Consider the following 22,145-nt stretch of genomic DNA (forward strand, 5'->3'; position numbering starts at 1 on the left):
ACTAAGATGAGGCTACCAAACTCAATATACCTGTGACTGAAGTCACCATTAAATCAAAAGTGTTGAAATATTCTAATCTCTATGCTACCTATCCCTTACTTAACATACTTTGCACATGTGTACCGTCTTGCAACCACCCTGGGAAGGGATATACGTGGATCACTTCATCCCGCACTGATATGCACCCTCCACTCTGGGGTAGAATGTGGCAGCTATGCAACACTGCACAGCAACATGACACAACTGTCCAGAACAGGAAGTAAAGAAGAAACCTGTATTCACTTAAAAAACTGGAGGGGCAATTAAGGAAGGCAGAATATGATCACCCGAGTTGGAATTTGATCAGGAGACCTCACACTGGGATACCACCTTGACTCTTACAAAATGTGTCATTGGATCTTTAATGAGTGCATATGAGCAGGACCTTGGTTCTATGATGATACCTCTCGCCTCATACCAATCTGCAGTGTCACACCGGGGTATTGGTTTAGTGTTGACTCCAAGGGAAGAGCACCACCTCTCTAGTCACCAGCACCATTGACTGCAGCACTTAGTGTCTCACCAGGTACAGACCCAGGCTGACCCTGGGATCAGAGGATAAGTAGTGTTTTCTGCAGTGTCATGTTTTTTTCCAGACAGTGCGACTGATTCACATTTCCCCTATTCCTGAGTTTAGGGCAAGGATGGGCACTGAGGGGAAAGGTTGTTTAAACTAGAAGGCCATTTCCACTCTACAGTGTGTAACTGAGATTCAGGCCCTCTGCTTTTCTTTGAACAGTTAGAGATAAAACTGTCCTGAGCAGCAATTGCAGGTCATGGTTCTTATACCTTGGGAGGGATGGGAAATATCTGTGGAGGTTCAATTTTGTTAACAGACTTTCTGATTGTGTTTGAATCTGATCCAATTAGTGTAACATAGAAGAGAAACACTCATATAATGTTATGGCCAGCATGAGTCAGCAATGGACACTTAAGAATAAAGAAGGTCCCAAACTCTTCAGGCAGTTGTGTTTGCCTGCTAGACTAAGACCTTTCCTGTACAAGCCTGCGCCTGTTGCTGCCCCTGCATTCAGTTGTACCTGCTTTTGCCTGACTGGAGCATAGTACAGTCCAAGCTCTATTCCTGGTTGGAAAACACACAACTGAATGGGCAGCAATAACATGCCAGGGCCTAATACAGAAGGGGGGAAGATGACCAGTCTCAGATATTTGGAGGCCCAGCGCTGGTACCAGTGGTTGGGAGCTGTAACAGAAGGACCCCTGATACCAATGACAATGTAGCTCCAAGGATGTTAATAAATCCTAATCAACAGGCTCATTGAAAGTCATCCAACAAACACGACTGCATTGTTTCTTATTTCTACAGAGTTATATAGCCACCACATGGAGGCTGAGTAAGAACAAGGCTGAAAGCTAGCAATCCAGATGCAAACTCATGGCAAAGTTGAGAAAGAATTCAGAACCAGAGCAGGTAGAAATCACACGTATGAGTGGGATAAATTAAACAGGCAGGAGTCAGATGGGTTTCTCAAGATAAAAAACAGTGAAACCTTCCAAATACACAATAGGTCAAATCTGTCCCTTAGGTAGCTCCACTGACTTCAGTAGAGGTCCACTGGGGATGAGTTTGACCCTCATACATATATTCTCACCAGAGATTAAACCACCACACTAATATTGTTGTTATACCAGTCACAAACAGGGGTCTGATCTATTGTCCCAGAAGATGAAAGATGACATATTGTAAGGGACCTGAAGTTTGATAAGGAACAGGAATGCTTTGTCCTCTGGAAACTGTTACTTGCCCAGTAGAAACACTTTTATTCTATGCTGCCAAGGTAGGCTGCAATCTGACAAAGCAAATTCCCCTCCTCCCCTCTCAGATCTCGATTTCTGAGTTGGTTTTCGATCTCTCTCTTGGGGCTGTCAGCATTCTCTGCTACTGGAAGTAGCCCTACCAGCTGCCCTGAACTAATCAGAACTAGGACACAGCAACATTTGTCTTTGGAAAGAAGACCCTCTTTAATGTCTGTATGTAAGGTGTCAGTTCCATGTTTTCATCATTAGCAGGAAGAGGCGTCTTATAACAGATAGCTGCTATTACAGGTGAAAACCTACTTCACTAAGCTCCATCTCTCTCAAGAACAACATTCCTTCTGATCATAGAATCTAGAGATGGAAAAAATGACAGTATTCAGTCATCTAGTCCATCCCCCTACTCTGTGCCTATCCCAGCCTTCATACCAGGCTCCTTCCTGCTTCATGCCGTGGTCAATCTCCATAGCAAGTTTCTCCTTCCTGCATGATAAATTCCAACTCCAAGCCAGGCTCCATCCAAGCCAGGCTCCATGTCCCATCCTTGGGATTCTTAGTGGGGATGCAAGGACCCAGGCGACAGTTGAATCTCACAAAAGCCCAGTAATGTTTCAAAAAGTTTTATGAAACAATTCCAGACTTTTCTAAAGAAAACCTCATATGTGTGGACAAACATATATGCACACATCACCTGCACCCACACACACATAAATCCACCCACTGATGTGCACCCACACGAAACACTTGTGTACACACGTAACCGTCTGCTGACTCCTAGGGTTCTTTTCCTCCCAGGCACAGAAGCTTGAGAGGTAGAGGAGGGGTAAAGATAGATTTCACTGGCCTTTTTGCATTTCTGGCTCCCTCCCTCCAGATTTCTTAATACCCCTTCTGCCAGCTTTGATGCCACATCTCATTGCGCATCACTAGAGGTGCTGAGGATGGGAATGGGAATCGAACCACAGCCTGTAAAATGAATTGGCTGTGCAGGATGTGCATCAGTAGATGTGCTTAGGCCAGTGATACTCAGACCTCAGTGGTTCAGGAGCCAGCAAAATGACTGACCAAGTATTATTATTTTATCAACTACAATTGGTTATTAACATAGTAAAAGCATCCTGATTGGTTAATAACTTCGATTGGTTAATAATGAAATCATACAGTGTTTTAATATCATGTGCTGCAAAGAGCTGCAGGACACACATTAAAGAGCCACTTGTGGCTCATGAGCCTCAGTCTGAGTATCACTGGCTTAGGTTCTCTACTACCTAAATTGGAGGCTTGCTGGACAGGTGCTCTGTTTCTTTGACTTTAGAGGAGTTCTATGTACAGAGGGAGGGGCTGAAGATTTAGGATTATGCTCATGTTGCACACTTGAGTGCAAAATGGGTCCAATCCCGGATACACCACACCCTTCCGGATCTGGAAGTGCTCCTCTTGGCCCTTCCCCTATGCCGGGGTAATCAGTTTTTTTTGTCAAGGTCCAAATTTCTTGGTCAAGGTATAGTCAAGGTCCAGACTCCAGAGAAAATAAAAGATTTCATGGTCCATTCAAAAGCATTGGGCAGTCCAGATTTGGCCCTTGGTCCACTTATTGACTACCCTTGCCTTATGCTCTGTCTGTCTTCTGTCCTGTCCCCCCTGCAGTTCCCTGCCTTTCCACTTTCTCCTGTAGCAGCTTGGGTGATTTGATTAATCCTTCTGCCAGTGCCATCTCTGGGGATAGAAGTCTGGATAAATTGCTCCGTTTCCTCCCCTCTCGGACGACACAGGCGGTAGATATTTATCAATTGCAGGGCGTTCCTGGCCCTATGCTGCCTGTCACAGTGAGATTCATGAGCAGCAGGGAGGTGATTCTCTTGTAGGTTTTGCTCTGGAATTGGAATAATTTGTCTCGTGAAGGAGCGAGATGTCTCACTTGCTATGTGGCAGCTTCTGCTCAAGGGAGACAGGCACTTTGTCAATAAACAAGGAGCCCAGGGATGGTTCCAGCTGACAAAGAACATTATTAACGGCCAACACCTTGGCCCAGAATAGCACTTCATTAGCATCTCTGAACAGTGCAGGCTCAAATCAGTAGCCACATACACCGGAGAGGAGGAGCTAGGAGCTCCCCCATGGCTAGTGCTTCCTCTAGCTCTCCTGCTGAGTGAGGCTGGGACCGGATCAAACTCCCGCTCCCAAATATGGTCCTGCGTTTTCCCCTGCATCTGTGGTTCTCAAACTGTGGTTCACAAAACAACAGAACAGAAAGAAGATCTGATTCACTGACACTACTGCAGGGAGGGGTGAATTACAGTTCTTTGTGCAACCTAATCCCGCTCTACTCCGAGGGAAGGTGGGCTGTGATACCAGCATTGTGCTCCCTGGAGGGGTTCTGCAGGGATTGGGAGTGTGGAGGCAAGAGATGCTAAATTTCCCATCAGGGCTCCATAGGGACCCTGCCCATGGAGTCTCCTCAGGGGATGCCCTGACCTGTGCTTCTCCATCCTCCCTGCCCAAACCCCTCTTCAGGGTTAGATAACACCCATTTGCCCTGGGTGGTAGGCAGTTTCTGGCCAATTTCTGCCACCACAACCTCCTCCATAGTGAACTTTCCATCTTGGAGGCTGTATGTCTTTCAGATGCTGTTGGTATAACCATGTGCAGGATCTGTCCCAGAGAATGCGCTGGAGAAGGGACTCAAGGGGCACTGAGAGGCTGGCTATAGCGTGTGGAGATTTCACCTTTGTATAATACTAGCAGAATGAGGAGTAATTCCTTCTGGACTGGAACTGGAGACGCTGTCAGCTCCCATCACAGTCAGGGCTCCTAAACCAATCCTTGAAGTGACTCTTGGTAGAAGAGACCACAGTGTTGTGGAATATCTGTGAATTCTCTTCACACCCAGGGATCCTACAGCATTTCCTACAGCCGGATAGTATGAAAGCAGAAAAATTACTTCTTTGCTGTTGCCTTGACAGTTCATCCTTCTCCATTCTTACAATCCTACAGGTGAGAACTCATGAAAGGGGAATAACCCTATGTCTCCAGCACAGCAGCACAAGGGCTAAGATCCTGGGGTGGATCCCTTAACAGCTGTTGTTGGAACCACACTTGTGAACAATGTCTTAAAGCAGTTCCGCTGTAGGTGAGAACTCCTAAATCCCCTAGCAGATTAATGAATGTTCTAAAGTACAGCAGAAGCTCCAGCATCACCTCTGTCTTTGCAGTTATAGATGGAAGCGGCTCTCCATTCCATGGTCTAGTTATTCTTGTGGATCCGCAGCCATGGTGGCTTCATAGCTAAGGATGCATCCACCATTAAATTCAAAGCCCTATTGCATGGGATGGTGGTGGATCCTTTCTGTAATTTAAACCTCCCTTCAGACTGAACGTTCTCAGCCTTCTCAAAGTCTGAAGCCAGAAGTAAATTTGTTTAGGACTCAAATACTGATTGTTTCAGGGATGGGTATTGCATTGCCCTGTGATGGGGAAGGAGCAAGATTCTGTTACCTCCATGTGCCTTAGAATGAGAGAAGGGCCTAATCCTTGCAGTTCACATTCAGATATATGTGGTGGAGGCCTTAGATTTCCAGGGTGTTTGGAGCTGAGTGTTTGGTTCAGCTCACTACAAATATGGCGTGATCTATGAAATTTGGATCTGGAATTTGAACTCTTTCCCAGTACATCCCCAGAATTTGGGTCAGTCCAGATCCAGGGGCAGAGTCGGCACTAGGCATAAGCAGACACAGCAATTGCTTAGGGCCCCAAGCAGCTCAAGAGGATCCCATATTAATTATTATTTGTGTGTGTGAGAGAGAGAGAAATATTCCTGTTTAGGGCTCCCAATAGACTAGTACCGGCACTGTCAGGGGTTTGGTTGGGCCCATCTCTGCTCACATGTGTGCAGGGAAAAGCCAACCACTTGTTTTTTAACTACAGAAGGCAGGGGAGACTCTGGCATTTGGCTGGCACTTCATCTCTCCTTCATTATGAAAATTTACTCTCTGAAGGTGAAGCGGGGTCTAGAGGAATTGGGTTGCTGCCTTCAGCTACTTGCTTTGGCCATAGCAGGAAAAGAGCAGTAAAAGAGCCAGCTCCTAGGTCTTCTATTGTTTGTAGACCAGGAGCAGGTCCCATCCAGATAAATAGTCCATTGCTGTGCTGGTCTGAGCTTTGGTCTCCGCTCAGAGCCTCTAGGTGGATTGCCTTCCAACTAGCCTGGCTCTTTGGTAATTGAAAAGCTCAGAGAAATTGGAAATGGGGGGGGGGGGCAGGGGAAATACAGAATGAGATATTCACTGGCTGTGTGGACCCAAAGTAGCCAGATTCCCTGGGCTTGTCATTGAAATCACTTCTTATGGTGACTCTCTGCTTTAATTTCCCCTGAATCAGCCCTCTCCCATGAGTGAAACAATCTTCACTGCAGATTGAGGGGGGTGGGAGGGATTTGAGCATTAATCTGATGTAGATTATACTTCCACCTCCCTCTTTCTGTCCTCCCTCTCTCTCTTCCTCTTTCTCTCTCTTTCTGTTTCTCTCCCCTCCCTCTCTTCCTACTTCATCTTTTCAAGAAAGTGAATATAAAGTAAAAACACAGAAAGAGAGGGAGACTCTGAGAAAGAGAGAGAGAGAGAGGCAGAGAGAAAAGCCTCCCTGAAGAGGGAAGCCCCAGCAGCCAATAACTTTTTGGATTTGACTGGTGCTGCCTTTCTTGCTTTGCTCCCAAGGAATACCTTTAATGGAATCAATTGCCTCGGTTCCTTTATAACCAAGTCCATCGGAAAGGCAGACTCAACATATTATGGGCAACTGTGTGAAGTCTCCACTGAGAAACCTCTCGAAAAAGGTATGTTCCCTGAATCCAAGTGCGTTATGCGTGTTTCAAACCCTGCTTCTTGGGACGGGTGACATTGTGGGTAGATGGGAAGGGAAGGTGGGAGAAACATGCAGACTTGTCTGCAAATGGTTCAGCTCCCTCCAGAAGTCCTTTTCCTAAGAGCTGTTAAAGCAAATGCACTGTTCAGAACCTGTGATGATGAACGCCACAGCTGGTCTGTGAATAGGTGTGTACGTACGTGAGTAGGCAGGTTTCCATCATGTCTGTAAGTGTGTGCATGTGCATATACATGTATTTGTCCACTTGCATGTGGTGCACGTGTTTGTGCACATATTATTTGGTTATATATGCACGTGTGAGCGTGTGCACACATTTGTGTGGGTATGCATGTGTGCAAGTTAAGACGTATCTGTCTATCGACGTGTGTGCATGTGAAGGTGTGGATATTTGTGTTGTTTCTCTGTGTGTGCATGTGAAAGTGTGGGAGCACACAAATTTGTTAGCATATGTCCCTCTCTATGTGTATGCAAATGAGCACATGAATGTGTGTGTTGCGTGTGTGTGCATTTCCGTGTGTATATCTGAATGTGTGTGCATACTCATGCATATGTGTGCAACATCTGTGAGTGAGGATGTGTGGTTAAGTGTATGCATGAGCGTGTGTCCGCACATATATGTGAGTGTGTGTGCGCATTTGTGTCTGCATGTGTGCATTTATTCTTGGGTGTCCTCACATATGTGTGGATCTGAGTATTTGTGTATTTGCATATTTGTATGTATCCATGTTTGTGCCCGTATTTATGTATATGTGGGTGCCTGCTTTCTGTGGTACGTGTCTGCATGTGTTTGGTCATGTTTGCTCAGGTATGTGTGTTCATGCTTTCCCTCATGTGTAAGCATGCCCCATGTGCGTACACATTCATGCCCACCTGTACTGCCATGTGTGTCTGGTTGCATTTTACCTGTGGGCTGCTGTGTGCTTAGGTCTCAGAATGGTTCAGGGATTAATTAGATTTAGGAGCTGTGCTGCCACTATGGGCTGAATTGGCAATGGGAATGGTTCTCCCTGGGCACTGTGCGTATCAGGATGAGGAAGGCGTTGAGATAGAATGTGCCCATTAGGCCAGCTGGAGGAAGGAATTCACTTGGGGACGCTGAACCAAATAATAATTCACCACGAAATGATCTGCTTGTTCCTTACAAAGGGGAAGGTTGTAATAGGCAATGGCAGTGCACCGCACTGAGGGAGCTCACGGCATGGAGGCCTCAGTGGCAGTGAAATGGCATTGCTGTGGGGAAGCCATGATGAGGGGACCTCGCCAGCAACGAAGTGGCACTGCCATGAGGAAGCTCACAGTGCAGAGGTCTTGCCAGCAGTGAAATGGTGCTGCTGTGAGGACGCTCATTGCAGCCTGGAGTCACTGAGTACCTTGCCAGCCATGGAACGGCCCTGCCACGAGGACTCTCACAGTGTGGAGGCCTTGCTAGCAGTGAATTTTTTCTGGCCTTGGGTTTGTCACTTTTGTGGAGCAGCTCATGGTTGCGAGCTCAGCTACCACAAACAAGACACAAGTTAAATCTGGAGTGTTTCTTGGTAATGACAAAGCATTGCTGTGTGGGAGGGAGGGAGCCCACCTACCCCAGCAGACCCATCTGATTTATGGGGTATGTAATGAGGCAATTCATTCCAAAGCAGCTAGACAGTGCTGAGCTCTCCCTTTTGGTCAGTGTGACCCTGGGGAAGAAGCAGGAGAGGCACTTGGGGTTCAGCCAGCTGGAGGTGCCTAAACTTTGCACATCTGAAAGGGCCATTCTGGCAATTTGCAGTCTGCCTCCAATGCACATAAAATGGAACAGAATGTACCTGCACTCATCTCTCATGTGGAGATGTGGTTTCCAGAGAATACAGGTCCCAGCATGCAGTGGGCCCTGACTGCTTAGATCAAAATGGAGCATTGCATTCTGGGTCTTGTAGCTTGTTTAGGCCCTGCCTTTATTTGTATTTAATTCTTCATTCCTAAGAGCCATTTAAAGTGATGCATTCTGCACATAGTTCCAGAGAGTAGGAATGAAGGGGTTAAGGTGAGGAAGCCCACAGGCCACATTATAGAACTCTGCAAGCTTCGCTTTGGCCCATATATTAAGGCCTTAGGGCCCAGTGCTGTGAGGTGCTGAGTCCCCTACACCGCTGTTGACCTCATTGCAGCCTGGAGTTACTCAGTACCTTTTAGGATCAGACCATTACATGACATAACCTCAGACTGCCGCTCTGTGTAACATTCCTCCTCTCTTCCTCAGGTTTTGACATTGGCAGAGTGAGGGGAAACTCAGTGAGCAAGGAGAGATGGGACATAAGTTGAACTAGACTTTGTCAGGGAGATTTCTCCCACTGTCCCCAGCTCCACTGAGTTTTCATGTCCTGTTCTGAGACTGAGGAACCACCTTGGCTAGAATGATGCCAAGCAGGGCCCTCTTCTTGCTGGTCTCCTCCATTTGTTCCTTCCGAACGCAGCCTGTCAAGTGGAAACAGAGACTTTAACGTAACTAGGAGAACAGGGTTAGGAACCTGGAGGCCTCTTGCTTTTGATAAACCTCCCTCAGGGAGAGGAAGGATGGATTTTGCATGACAGAGATGCTGCCTTCTGCACTTCTTTGAGCATTGTGGGGGGGCATTATTTCAAATTGAGGCAAGGGGGCAAGCAAAGCTTCAGTGACAGATAATCGTCTGTCACCCAAACCCTCTCCCTAGCAGCTTCTCTCACTGCAGTGCTCCCAGCACACTCTTTATTATGGAGGCAGCACAAGAAGCTGTGTAAGGATCTCTACACAGACAAACTGAGACTTCCCTGAGTAGCTTAGACAGAGGAGGAAGCCCTGGAAATGGTGGATGTGAAGTGCCCTGATAGAGCAGGGAGCAGGCTCACTTTGAACTCTGGCAGACAAGACAGAAAGTTCAGAATAATCTGGAGGGACGGGATGGCTCAGGGGGTATGGTTTGGGACTGGTGTATGGACCTTTTCACCTCCGCCTCCCTAGTTCACATCTGTCTCTAGTTAATCGTCATTGAAATTCATTCCCATTCAGTCTCTTGTTGGTAGCCCCCTATTTAGTGCACAGTGACCGCACAGCAGTAAACACCACTGTCACAACACTAATTGACCGTCTCATCAGAGGCACCTAGGTGTAAATGGGATAAATTTCAGTACTTCAGAGTGGCCCTCGGGGTCAGGACTGAGGCACATTGGCAGGGGAATGTGGGGGAAGCCGGCTCTGCTTCTGCCTCTACAGTGGCTGAATAGAAACCTTCATTCTTCAAATCACTCTGTTTGGCACCTTTTGCCAGCTCTACAGCCACCTCTCTGTTGGAGTCCAGCCAGGTGCTTTTATCACCCCAGGAGTGGCTGTGGTGTTTTATTGGGTAGGGGAGAGGAGAAGGACTTGAGTCTTCCTCACTGTTACCTTGCTGCCATCAGTACTCAGATCTGCATGTTGCTGCTTCTGCCACTAACAGGTTGCTGGCCTCATTTTGCCTTGTATCCATCTGGCGGAGGAGGTGTCTCCTCTGCTTTGGCTTGATGTGTTTATGGGACACATGCGGGAAGGGAGACTTTCCAGCACCAGATGGGGGGGGGGGGCAGCGCAAATGGACAGCAGCAGCAACTGGTGCTTTGTAGGGCAGTTTTCCGTGAGCCCTGTTAATGACCCTGGGTCACTAGCGGCAGAGGGGTGAGGGGAGACTCACATGGTGTCACACTAGGCCAGAGAAGTCCAATTCCCTTTCCCTGCACTACCTGTGGTTCTATGGATCAGTCTGTTCTGTGTCTCTGGCAATTCTCTCGTCAGACTTGTGATTTCTGTCCACATAGGAAAATAATGGGCTAATCTCATCCTTCATGGAACTCCACTGACTTCATAATAAGCTTGAGAGACTAGGTGGCTCAGGTAGGGATTAGGACTAGGCTTTGGAACCTTTCACCTTTCATTTGGCTTCAATGGAATTACTCCTGCGACAGATTTGGCCTGACGTGTATATTTTCAATCTCTCATATTATATATTGAAAAAGACTCTGAGAAATAAAGCTGGTGATTTATAAAATATGCTGTACCAAAGTGACAAATGTTCACGTCATTATCACACAAATGTCAAGACCATTAGTTGCGCCCGTGATGTGCCAGGTGTGGATTGATGTTAGTCTGTTATATTTGTAAAGATAAATTCTCCATCCGCCATGTATAATCAGGTAAAGGGTTTCCTTCCCATCTGTGATTGCAATTAGAACCCTTTTATGCTATTTCCTTTCTTTTGTGAGTTTCTTTTTGTGTGATATTGGTCTTGGTGCTTTTGGTGGATAGTCACATGACATTATACATGAGCAGATTGTCTTAAGACTGTGTTTTAAAATGTAAACTATAAAGCATGTGTGCGATGCAGTATCATATGGCAGACGCAGCAAATAGCTACAATAAATGTGAGCAAGTGTGAGTGGGGAGCAAGTGTGGCCTGTTTCTCAGCCCTGAAAGAAGAAGTTCATGATTTAAGGGATGAGTCAATATAAAAAGACAATGGCTGTGGACAAAGCCTCCCAGATGAACTCTGGGAATGCCATCAGTACAAGCAGGAGCTCATTCCTGAAGCAGAAATATGATTGTTAATGTTTATTGTATAAAACCAAAGGTCCTGTGGGTAGTGCTGGCTTTTTATAGCTGCATGGGAATACCAGGATGAGACGTTTCCGCCAGAGAAAAGCATTTCTATATAAGGAAAGCAGTGACTCCTCAGTGGAGCCTGGAGCTCCAACCTCAGATTCTATTCTGCAGTACCAACTGGCTGGGATGTGTGGACTCCTTGAGAATGGTCTGTGAAAATGCAGCGCAGACAAGGCTTCAGGGACTTGGATTGTAAGTGACCTGGACAGACTACATTCTCATAGTCTCGGTCAGTTATTGTAACTCATTAGAATTGTGATTGTCTGGAACTCAGCTCGCTGACACTGTAAACGGCTGTCTGACGGTTTTAGTATGACTATGGTACAGGTGTTAATACAGAGCTGTAAGCTGTTGAACTCTGTTGCCTGAAAGTGACTTGAAGCCAAACTTAGTCTCTCTGTGCAGGTTCTGTGCCTGCTGTTCAGTGGAGGTCCCTGATGGAAGCTTCTCTCTCAGTAATCTCCTTCTGTACACACACAGACTGCAGGCCACACATGAAATCATTTACTCTGGGGCTGGAGACAGGAGGGGCGGGAGATGTTCATTTTCTATCCTGGCCCTTTCATCTGTAGCTGGAGGGATGTGTGCAGCTTTGAGAAAGTTTGATGTCATTTCAAAGTGAAATCTTCCTGGTTGGCTGGACTTTTATCAGCCATTGACAGTGAACTCCTGTACCTACTGCTTCTATACAAGCCTGTACTAGACTGGTGGGAGGGACCCAGCATGGAAAGATGAAGGAAATTTAGGGCTAATTACTCTGTCAGGCAGCCCAGTAAAACATCAGATCAAAGACTGAGAGAGAAGGGGAGGTAACTTCCTCTGTTGTATTGTTTACTTGCTGCTGATTGGCTGGGAAGATTCGTCATGAGGAGAAGACCTGCTATAAGGCTGTTCAGACCAGTGAAGAGGGGCCGTCAGCCTGCGAGTACCAAGGTCCACTCATGATGCTGGCCCAGAACTGCGCCGTCATGCACAACCTGCTGGGGCCAGCATGCATCTTCCTGAGGAAGGGCTTCGCAGAAAACAGGCAGCCTGTACGTAAGTTACACCCTGCCGGGCGAGAAACATACAAAACACAATGCCCATATTGCCGCAAACGTGTAGCCACACATATGCCTACGTACATGGGACTCTGAGATCCCCCAACCACAGTAAACATACAGCCTCAGACCTGCAAATGCAGACTTACAGACTCACATACATGCTCAGGCATGTGAACTGGAAGATGTGCGGAGATACCCTGGCACCTAGGTTGTAGGCATTGTAGAAATACGTATACAGATCGATAGATCAGTGCACACTGAAACACTCACACAGTCATATGGATGCAGATATACCTGAGGCTTCCAATGTTCAAATATGACACTCCAATGAGACATCCACATCCCATATATGGAGGCTCAGATTAGTACATAGGGCCTAAATGGCCATTATATGTGCTTCACTGGATCTGACTGTCCCATAATGTGCTCACATTTGAAAATTGGGCCCATCAATACACAGAGATGAGCATATTTAAATACGCCCTGAGATGCAAACCTGTCTATATTCACTCTGACACACAAGCTCAGATTCATATACACAATCATGCACGCTCTCATGTCTGCACAGGAGAACACATACATGCAAACCCCAAAATAGCTACCTGTTCACACACCTTCAAATAAGGTATGCACAAACAAGTACCAGTACCTACACCCCCTCTAATATACAGCACACACCCATATCGATATTTCTACCCATCCAAGCATATATATGCATACATATACATCCATTCCTGCAACCTTAAAATATGCACAAATATACACACAGACATGTCAAATGTACATAGAGACATGCTTACATACTGTATGTTCACAGTAATATAAAGCACATACCCCTGTACACAGACATTTAATATCTATACTAACGTACTTAAACACATATACACAGACACCATATTATTAACACACATACAGGCATATATGTGATTAGGTGTACACACTTGCATATACTCATCCAGTACATTACATGCTCTTCCAGTCAAACAAAGCTCATCCTCAATGTCTGAGATTCGTGGCAGTTAAAATCCAGTTTTCAGGAATCCCTCCATAATAAATCTCTGCTCTATATACTCACATGCAAAGACACACTTGTCCTTAGCTGGAATAGAATCAAGGACCTTTAGTTCCAAAACGTAGTCCCCTTCCACTTGAGCTAAAGGCAAGTTATTGCTCACTGTAAGTTTTTATTCTCTGCAGCCTCCAACCACTAGCAGACAATCGCATATTCCATTAGCCAGTACATTAAAACACATGCAGAAATATTCTCAAGGAAGTGCACACACACATATATATACTGGCACACAAACATCTACCAAATCATATGTGCTTATATAAAGAACTGGATCCAAATTCCATTTAGAATGTCAATAGCTTGCGGGTGACTATATCCACCATGTTCAGAGCCTGGAAATTCATAATATCCTAGGAGGCTCCAGAGAGAGGAGCACAGACATCTCTGACAACAGCCCTGGTGCAGAGTGAATGTATTTTAAAACAGCTGTTCTCCCCGTTGACTCTTTAGACCAGCAGGATTTAGTGTGCATAGGACAGAAATAAATGAATGCCAGAAAGTTTCTTATGATGATGATCACCTCTAGTGTATTCCTAGGACCTGAGCTCTTTGAACAGGTGTATCCCTTTTTCCATATGTTCTCCTCAGAAAGCTTTACACGGCTTCAGCTGATTTCTTCTTAAGCAGATGTTTTCCTATTTAATCATTTTTAAGGGAGCTTCCTTGGACTTTAAAACAGAAAATCTCCTCATAACACCAGTTACAGCTTGGGCTAGATTTTCCAAGGGACCTGGAGTGGCCTCTTATTTTGCACATACAGTCATTGGCCCCCTCTAATGATAGAATCTGCACACACAAAGAAGTGCTCACATCTCTGCACATGCAAATGCCTCTATGTGCCAAAATAGAGCCCAGGCTGAAAAAGTCTTGAGACTTCCTTGTGGACATTCTGGTGTGTTAATGACGCTGGCTGTAATGGGGTTTCAGACATCTACTGTGCTACAGCCTGGCCTAGTGGTTAAAGCACAGGCCTAGACGGCAGGAGATCTGCGTTCTCAGCCAGGTGCTGCCACAGATGCAGTGAGTAACTTTGCATGAGTCAATTCACTGTTCCGTAAAATGGACTTGATGATGATACCTCTGTATCTTGAACATTACTGATCAGACTGGTGGTGCTCAAGGACTCCTGGGGTCATTAAAGTTCATAAAGAGTTTGGAGACTCTTGGCCGGAGATATGCATACAGTGCTTAATGTGTAATGAAAAAGGTGCCGGGGCTCAAGCAATTTTTTTACTTTCATAACTGACGCGGCAAGCCCGGAGATACGGGGCTACGAACTGCCAAGCCCAGAGGGGCTAGGACTCAGCCCTGGCACAGATTAAGCACTATGTTACTGATCATGTGTCTTTGTAATTCATTATGATATCACTGAGAGGAAGGCAGTGAGGCCTCCTGTGCCTGCTTTAAAGAATGTGAACTCTTTTACAAATCAGTTTCTATGAAAGCAGAAGAAATGGGATGACATGTTTGAAATTACCAGATCTGTGAAGGATGAAACTGCAGAGCTAGAGCGCTCTGAAAGTTCCATGCAGCACAGAGATGCCTCTGGGAAGGTTATGAATGACAAGCTGATCACTTCTCTGGCACAGCCCCTGTTTGCACAGACATAAACCAGTGTGTGTCCTACTTTGCTGTATTCTCCGGGTAGCTGCCGCTAGAGTTACCACAGAAGCCTGTGGTTAATTAGCAAGAGCTCATCCTTATGAAACAGATCAAGGGCACAGTCTCCGGGGACCTGTGATGAGGCTGCAGACCCCTGGGAGATGAGGGGAGAAGCCAGGACTTAGACAAGAAAGGAAATTTCATCTCTGTTTCCAAATTCTCAGATATTCTGGATTTGCCTGGGAGCCATGAGTAGAGTTAGAAGGGGTTTTTAGTAACCAGAAAGCAGTGCATTTCCACGCTCATTTTTCTTCCTCTTGATGCAGTCTCTGGAGTTTTCCTATACTCTTTTACATCCCTCCCCTCTCTGAAAAACAACACCCAAATTGGATGTTTGAAGTTGCAGTGTTTCCTGATCATGGTGAATCCTTGTCCTGTTTTGTTTGTAGATGACCTTGCTGCTGTATATTTTGTTTCTCTGCCTGGGCTTGAAATGTTTGTATCTGGGGTGAACTCACTGCTTCTACAGTTCCAGTCCCTCCTTAGAGGAGTGGCTCTAGGAAATAGGGTTGCGAGAGCTCATGGTTGCTCTCCATCACTATAGGCTTGCTGATTGTGAAGCAGCTCACAGCTATTTCCAGACCCAGATGTTCCCAGCAGGAATTACTGTAGGGAATATGGTAAGAGCTTCAGAGGAGCTCCGAACTACAGCAGTGCCAGACTCTGCCACACAGAGTTGCTGTAGGGGAATGATACAGGCACACTGTGGAGGCTCTCAGTGCCAGCTCATCCATCTGGAGTGGAGTGCTGGAGTCTGTTTGAGAAGCCCGTGTTGCCCTGGACCTGAGGTGTGGAACAATACTTCTATTTGGCCACCTGGGCAGCAGGCGAAATGGAGATGGGCTTCCACAGAGAAGTGTGCAGGCAGCTGCTGGCACCCTTCTAATAGGAAAGGGAGTGATGTCAAAGCCTTGCCAGGTAGATGGGATTAAACATGTCATCACCTTCTTGTATCTTCTGTCACTTTCTTGCTTGTGCGTGATGCTCCCAGACCTGCCTGTATTCATGAGTGCTATTCTGAGACCACTTTTCTATCAAATGGTTGGGTTTAACAGAAGATGTTCTTTCATTGCAGGACAGAGAACTGCGACCAGAAGAAATTGAAGGTAAAACTTTGACCCTTCCTCCATGTCTCACTTTCTCTCTGCTCAGTGAAAACATACTGCTGGCCAGACTGATCACAGGGGGGAGAAATCTGGGGTAAAACTAGGTAGACGAGCTCATAACTGTTCCCATTCTAGCCACTCCCTGCAGAAGACATCATAGGGAATGGTGCAGGAGTGCTGACTTTGGGGCAGCTCATATACACTCCACCTTCTGACAGAAGGGCTGTAGAGTGTAGTGTTGGAGTGATGATTCTGGGGGAGATCACATTTGCTCCATCTCCTGCAGGAGGGCTGTAGAACATAGTGTAGGAGTGCTGACCATCTGGCCATTCAAAGACTCTGCAGTCTGAGCAGGGACTGCTGTGGGGAATTGTGCAGCAGTGCTCGTGGTGGTGGAGCTCAGAGCTCCTCCAGTTCCAGCTTGTCTCCAGGGAATCTGCAGGGGGAATGTGCACCTTCTTGAAGAACATCTCTGAGATCCTAGCATGCCAGAGTGCTGCTGACTCCTTGTCAGGGGTGTTCTGGGAACTGTGTCTAATACCATCACTGACAGCATTGTCCTTATCGGATTCACTCTGACAGAGTTAAGAGAAGCCTTCAAGGAGTTCGATAAAGACAAGGATGGGTTTATCAACTGCAGGGACCTGGGGAACTGCATGCGGACCATGGGCTACATGCCTACCGAGATGGAGCTCATAGAGCTATCCCAGCAGATCAACATGAACTGTGAGTGTGACCCCTCGCTTGCATGTTCCCCTCTTACTGCCATTCTCTGCCTCCATGCATTGGGCTTTAGCTGTCAGTCTCTTGCTCTCATCTGTTCCTCTTCCTTTGTTGTCCTGGCTGCCTGCCTGTCTGTCACCCTCTCTCTGCTAGTCCATCTGTCTGTTTGCCTAGTTCTCTGGGCATCAGTCAGTTTGCTTGTCTCCAACCTACCAACCTATCTGGGTTTGTAGATAGTGAGGTATAAGAGCAATATGTTGAGACAGACACACCAACATAGGACTTCCCTTGGTGTGTGCACAGTCAACTGTTGCCCTTTTAAGGATGTTTAATGCACTGTTGTGCAGCTGCTGCATGTTGTTGTATTGAACCTGGTCTCTAGGTGGTCTGTGCTGAGGAGGGAGACTGGGTGCTAAGAGGAGGGAGATCCTTTGGTGTGAGGGTGGTGCTATGTCAGAGCAGAATGCTGGGGTGTTCAGCTTGAGGTGTGAGTGTATTGAGGAGATAGCTCTGGTAGTGATGGGCTGAGGGGCTACCCTCTGTCCATCTGCTGTCACACGAAAGGTGGAATAATGGGGAAGTGTATTCACAAACATGTCTGTGATTGGATATGGCTGTATTTGTGCCCTTTCCTTCTATCGTCAGTTCTTTGTCCTTATACTGTCTGCAGCAGTGCTGTATGGTGCCCACGGGAGTATTCACTAGGCATTATTTGTTGTACTCCTTGGGCTAGAAAGTATTAATCATCCAGAGAGGGAGCAGAAACAGTACCATGTGAGAATAACACATAACAAATAGTAGATAACCAGGGCACTGGTTGCCATGTGATCCACAGGCTGTATAATTAGGTCAGGCGATCAGGTGATCCACAGGCTGTACAATTAGGTCAGGCGGTCTGGTGATCCACAGGCTGCATAATTAAGTCAGGCGGTCTGGAGATCCACAGGCTGGATAATTAAATCAGGCGGTCTGGTGAACCACAGGCTGGATAATTAGGTCAGGCTGATGATCTGACAAACAGGTAGGAATTTGAGGAACTATTCACCAATTGCAGCTACTTCATAAACAGGAAAATGCATTAATTTGTTGAATACATTGTTTGTTACAAATAGCTTGTCCAGCTGTGGTGTTGAATTTCTGGGGCAGATTTTCTCCCCTGCTCCAGTGCAGTGTAGGGCCCATATAGGAGATACAGCTGGTTGAGGCAGAATTCTCTCTGTTGAGACACATCCACGGGGCTGCCATGTCCTTGCCCGGTCACAAGCCCTGAGGTATGGTGTATGCTGGGAGCAGATCCATAGCACACAGTGCTGTGGGGATTCTGAACTGCCTGCCCCTCATAGGCAGCCTGGGATGGGCTGCTGTAATTTAGAGGAGCTGGGACCCTTTCAGCCCTGCCCAGAATCCAGAGGGTGCAGAGGTGGTGTAAAGTCATGTTTGCTTCTCCTCCCCCTGAACTGCACTCTTTGTGCTGTGCCTCCCATGGGTGGCTGATCTCCAGTGGAAGCCATGTGTGGATGTGTTACCCTGGGTGCTCGGCTGGGCTAAGGAAAAAGGGCGTATTAATGTCTTACACACAAATTTCCCCTTGGTCCCAAGTGGGCGGCCATGTGGATTTTGAAGATTTTGTGGAGCTGATGGGACCAAAGCTTTTGGCAGAAACTGCAGATATGATTGGTGTAAAGGAGCTACGTGATGCCTTCAGAGAGGTGAGCTCCCCCCCCTGTGCTGCGGGACCCCCTCAGAGAGGTGAGCGTCCCCCTGTTCTGCATCACCCCCTCAGAGAGCTGAACACTCCCTGTGTTGTGTGACCCCCTCAGAGATGAACACTCCCTGTGCTGTGTGACCCCCTCAGACAGATAAGTGCCCTCTTTCATGTAGTAAAAGTGGAGAGAAGTGGAGAGCAAAGGCAGGAAAGAGAAAAGACCAGTGGGGGAATGAGGAGGAGGAGCGAGCATATATAGTAAAGAGGGCCCTAAGAAGGAAAGAAGAGAAACCAAGTATGGAAAAGAGAGGAGCACAAGGAGAGCAAAGGCCCAAAAGGGAACAAAGGGGGAAGATGGGCCAAGCACAGTAATAATGTATGGGGTCTGTGAGGAGAGGAAAAGGACCTGCTGGAACAGACTGGCCCCAGAGCAGGAGGAGAGAAGATGCCTAGGGAAGGAAAGAGGGAGCCAGGAGGGACTCAGGGGACCTCATGGACAAATATGTGCACTCCAAAAGGGGAAAACATGGGACCCGAGTCTGGAGACTGTGGGTTCCCAGGGTCCATTCCAGCTGACTGTGCTCTTTCTGCTGTTGTTTGTTGCCTCCCTGCAGTTTGACACCAATGGCGATGGAGAGATCAGCACCAGCGAGCTGCGGGAGGCCATGAAGAAGCTGCTGGGGCAGCAGGTGGGCCATCGGGATATTGAAGAGATCATCCGAGATGTGGACCTGAACGGAGATGGGCACGTGGATTTTGAAGGTGAGAGAGAATGTGCTACTGTCCATCTTCACTGGGGTCAGGCAGGATTTCGGATCAGAGACTGGCTCATTGCCCTGCTCCAGGAATGGAGGAAGGAAAATGATCTCTATGTTCTAAGAGGCCCAGGTATCTGTGGAATGGGGTGAGAGGCAGCTGGGTCAGAATCTCCTAGGATTTTCCCTAGTTAGGATAAGGCTATTAGGGGAGAGATGGATGGTGTAGGAGATTTCTGGTTAGTAGTGTCTGGCTGTACAACTCTTCTCAATGCATCTCATTGTTAAGCGTGTCTCCCTGAATCACATACTAGGACAGACTGTACTTGTGTCAGAGGAGAAACCTCTCTGTGGCCATGGGCAGCCCAATGTGGATTTCTGTTTCCTCCCTGATGCCCTCTGGGTACAAATGCAGGTAGCTAGCCTGAGCTGCTACCCATGCTGCCGTGGCCACACTGCTATTTTCGTGTGCTGGCCTGAGCAGAGCTAGTGCATTTACATTTATTCAAGCTGGGAATCACATCTTCCAGCTGCTGTGTAGACATGCTGTGTCAGTGTCCACCAAAGAGTTTAGTGTGGAAAGGAGACATTACCTTGTTTTAGGGCAGGTGTCCCAAATGATAAACTGCCCTGGCTAGTGGGATCCTGTAACTCGTTGCGTAAACACTCCAGGGTCAGTCAAGAAACCAAACCAGTGAGCAGTGGGGATGGGGCTTTCCTGTTGGCTGCATGGTGTCTCAGGATGAAGAGAGGTGGGATGGGAATGTGTTCGTGCAGTTGGTGTGTTCTCCTCTAGCCTCTCTGTTTGTCAATGGCTGCAGAGTTTGTTAGGATGATGTCCCGTTGAAGGTTACGCTAATCTGAAGAGGAACCAGCACCTCAGTGAGGGCAGAAGAGACCTGAGGGGAGCATCTAGCCCCGACGTTCCCATGCAAAGGTTTATAGGCTGGATGCATTTGAGACAGTGCGAGATGACCCGCCTCTCCTGCCCCAAAGTGGTCCCCACACCCCTCTGCCCTTTCACACTGTGAAAGACTCATAACATCCCACAACTGGAACTGTTCCTCCGAGAAGGCGACAGCAGGAAACTGCAGCGCCAGGACAAGTCACGATCTTTTCATGAGATGTTTGCAACTTTAGACTCCTCCCCTCCTGCTTTTATTCTCCACCAACTGCTGCAAAGCAAGAGAAGGAGACACCCTCTTGGACTGGGGGATGAAACCAAAGCCATCTGGGATTGGTGGCTGCAGCAGGTCATGCTCTGCACCTGTTTGATTCCCTTGGTGAACTGTGTCCGTGTTTGCTGTGTGTCTGTCTGGAGTTATTTATGCCTCCCTGGTACATTCTCGTGTCTCCTGTGGCTACGTTTACCAAGAGCATCTAGAAATACATGTTTGGGGGGGAAAAAAAGGTGATAAATGTGCAAACTGAAGCTGTGCGCAGCCCTGGCCTTTCTGTGTGAGGTGAAGGGCGGGCCGGAGGGAGGAGCATCTGCCAACCGATCCACTCCAACCAGACTGCTTTGGGGCCCATGTCGCGGCTGGGGGGACGAGCTGGAGCCAGGGGAGGTAGAGGCTGCTTGTTGCAGGATTGGTGACTAGGTGCTGTTCAGCGTGAGTGATACCTCCAGCCATTCTAGCCACAGGCAGCGTAATACAAACACAAGGTATACATACTGCCAGGTACCAAAGACTTAATGGGCTAAATTCCTCCTTGCTGGAAATCCCTTTGTCAGTGAACTTACACCAGGGGTTACTTTGGCCCAGTGTCTGAGGCTGTAGAGCCATCCAGAACACAGAGACTCTGTCTGTCTGTCTGCCTACTAAGAAGTGCACTCTAGAACGCAGTGTGTGACTCTGCAGTATGTACCATGATACTGGCCCCCAGGCTCTTCCTGTCCCTCTTTTATAGCATCAGGTGCTACTCCCTCTGTTCCTTTCCTTCTCTTTATCCTAGGCTCTCCCTTGGACTCTCCTGTCTTCCCCTCACTCTCTGTGTCTCAGGCAGATGCTGGGCCTGCCCCATTCACATCCCCATTTCTCTAGGCTGGGGTTTCAGTCACTCACTAGATCACTGGGCCTAGTTCCTCCTGCAGTTCAAGGGGCATCGTCCCCTCTCTGGATTTCTCTCAGTCTCCTGGGAGCATTTTCTTCTCCTTGGCTGTCCCTCTTCCCAGGATAGGGCCTGAGGCACAAGAGCCTCCGACTAGCCCAATGTTGCTATTTCTCTTCTTTCCCCTCAGGCTGCCAGGTTCCCAAATTCTTCTCTGTCCCAAAGGCGCAATTTCCTGAATGAGGATGTTCTCTTGCTTCCATTTGCTTGTTGCTGTGCCAGTTAGTCTGCTGCGGCAGTAATTGACATTTCAGCAGGGGCAGCGTGTATGAGAGTATTTGGACAGGAGTGTGTGTGTGTGTGTAGGGAATGCATGGGAGTGGGCACATGGCTATTTGCATGAGAGATCTCTGTGTGTGCACACACAATACTGCTATAGGTATGTGGGCATGCCCACCAGAGCTGAAAGGAAAGCGTATGTACAAATAGTTGCACATGATGCTCAAGCAACCATGCAGGCCTCTGATGTGTGTGTGCAGATGGGGTGTGTGTGCTGTGCACAGATACTTCTGTGATGAGTGTAGCACAGAACCCTAGCTAGTTATATGCGTGTGTGTGCATGCAATGGGAGTGTTTGTATAGGCATGTCCCTAAGCAATGGGAGCGTGTGCGCTTGTATGTCC

The 22,145-nt window shown here is 47.4% G+C and overlaps 1 protein-coding gene across 8 annotated transcripts in view; it reads left to right on the top strand.

Annotated features, from left to right (window-relative positions):
* The window catches only part of CABP1 (calcium binding protein 1), a 58,879-nt gene extending 38,037 nt beyond the window's left edge, over positions 1–20,842 (top strand). For 2 of the 8 annotated variants that reach the window (XM_084649586.1, XM_084649585.1), the window contains exons 2-8: positions 6,528–6,646; positions 12,202–12,378; positions 16,197–16,227; positions 16,810–16,953; positions 18,550–18,659; positions 19,270–19,417; positions 20,232–20,842. In XM_084649586.1, coding sequence (XP_084505712.1) covers positions 6,602–6,646; positions 12,202–12,378; positions 16,197–16,227; positions 16,810–16,953; positions 18,550–18,659; positions 19,270–19,417; positions 20,232–20,257 — 681 coding nt within the window. In that variant the 5' untranslated portion in view covers positions 6,528–6,601 and the 3' untranslated portion in view covers positions 20,258–20,842. Of the gene's footprint in view, positions 1–4,926; positions 4,946–6,527; positions 6,647–11,458; positions 11,537–12,201; positions 12,379–16,196; positions 16,228–16,809; positions 16,954–18,549; positions 18,660–19,269; positions 19,418–20,231 lie in introns of those variants that run through there. The other 6 variants (XM_084649589.1, XM_084649583.1, XM_084649587.1 and 3 more) reach the window with 5 other exon arrangements.
* Positions 20,843–22,145: the final 1,303 nt, after the last annotated feature.

The sequence above is a fragment of the Lepidochelys olivacea genome (assembly GCF_965140295.1).
Source record: "Lepidochelys olivacea isolate rLepOli2 genome assembly, chromosome: 15".
NCBI lineage: Eukaryota > Metazoa > Chordata > Testudines > Cheloniidae > Lepidochelys > Lepidochelys olivacea.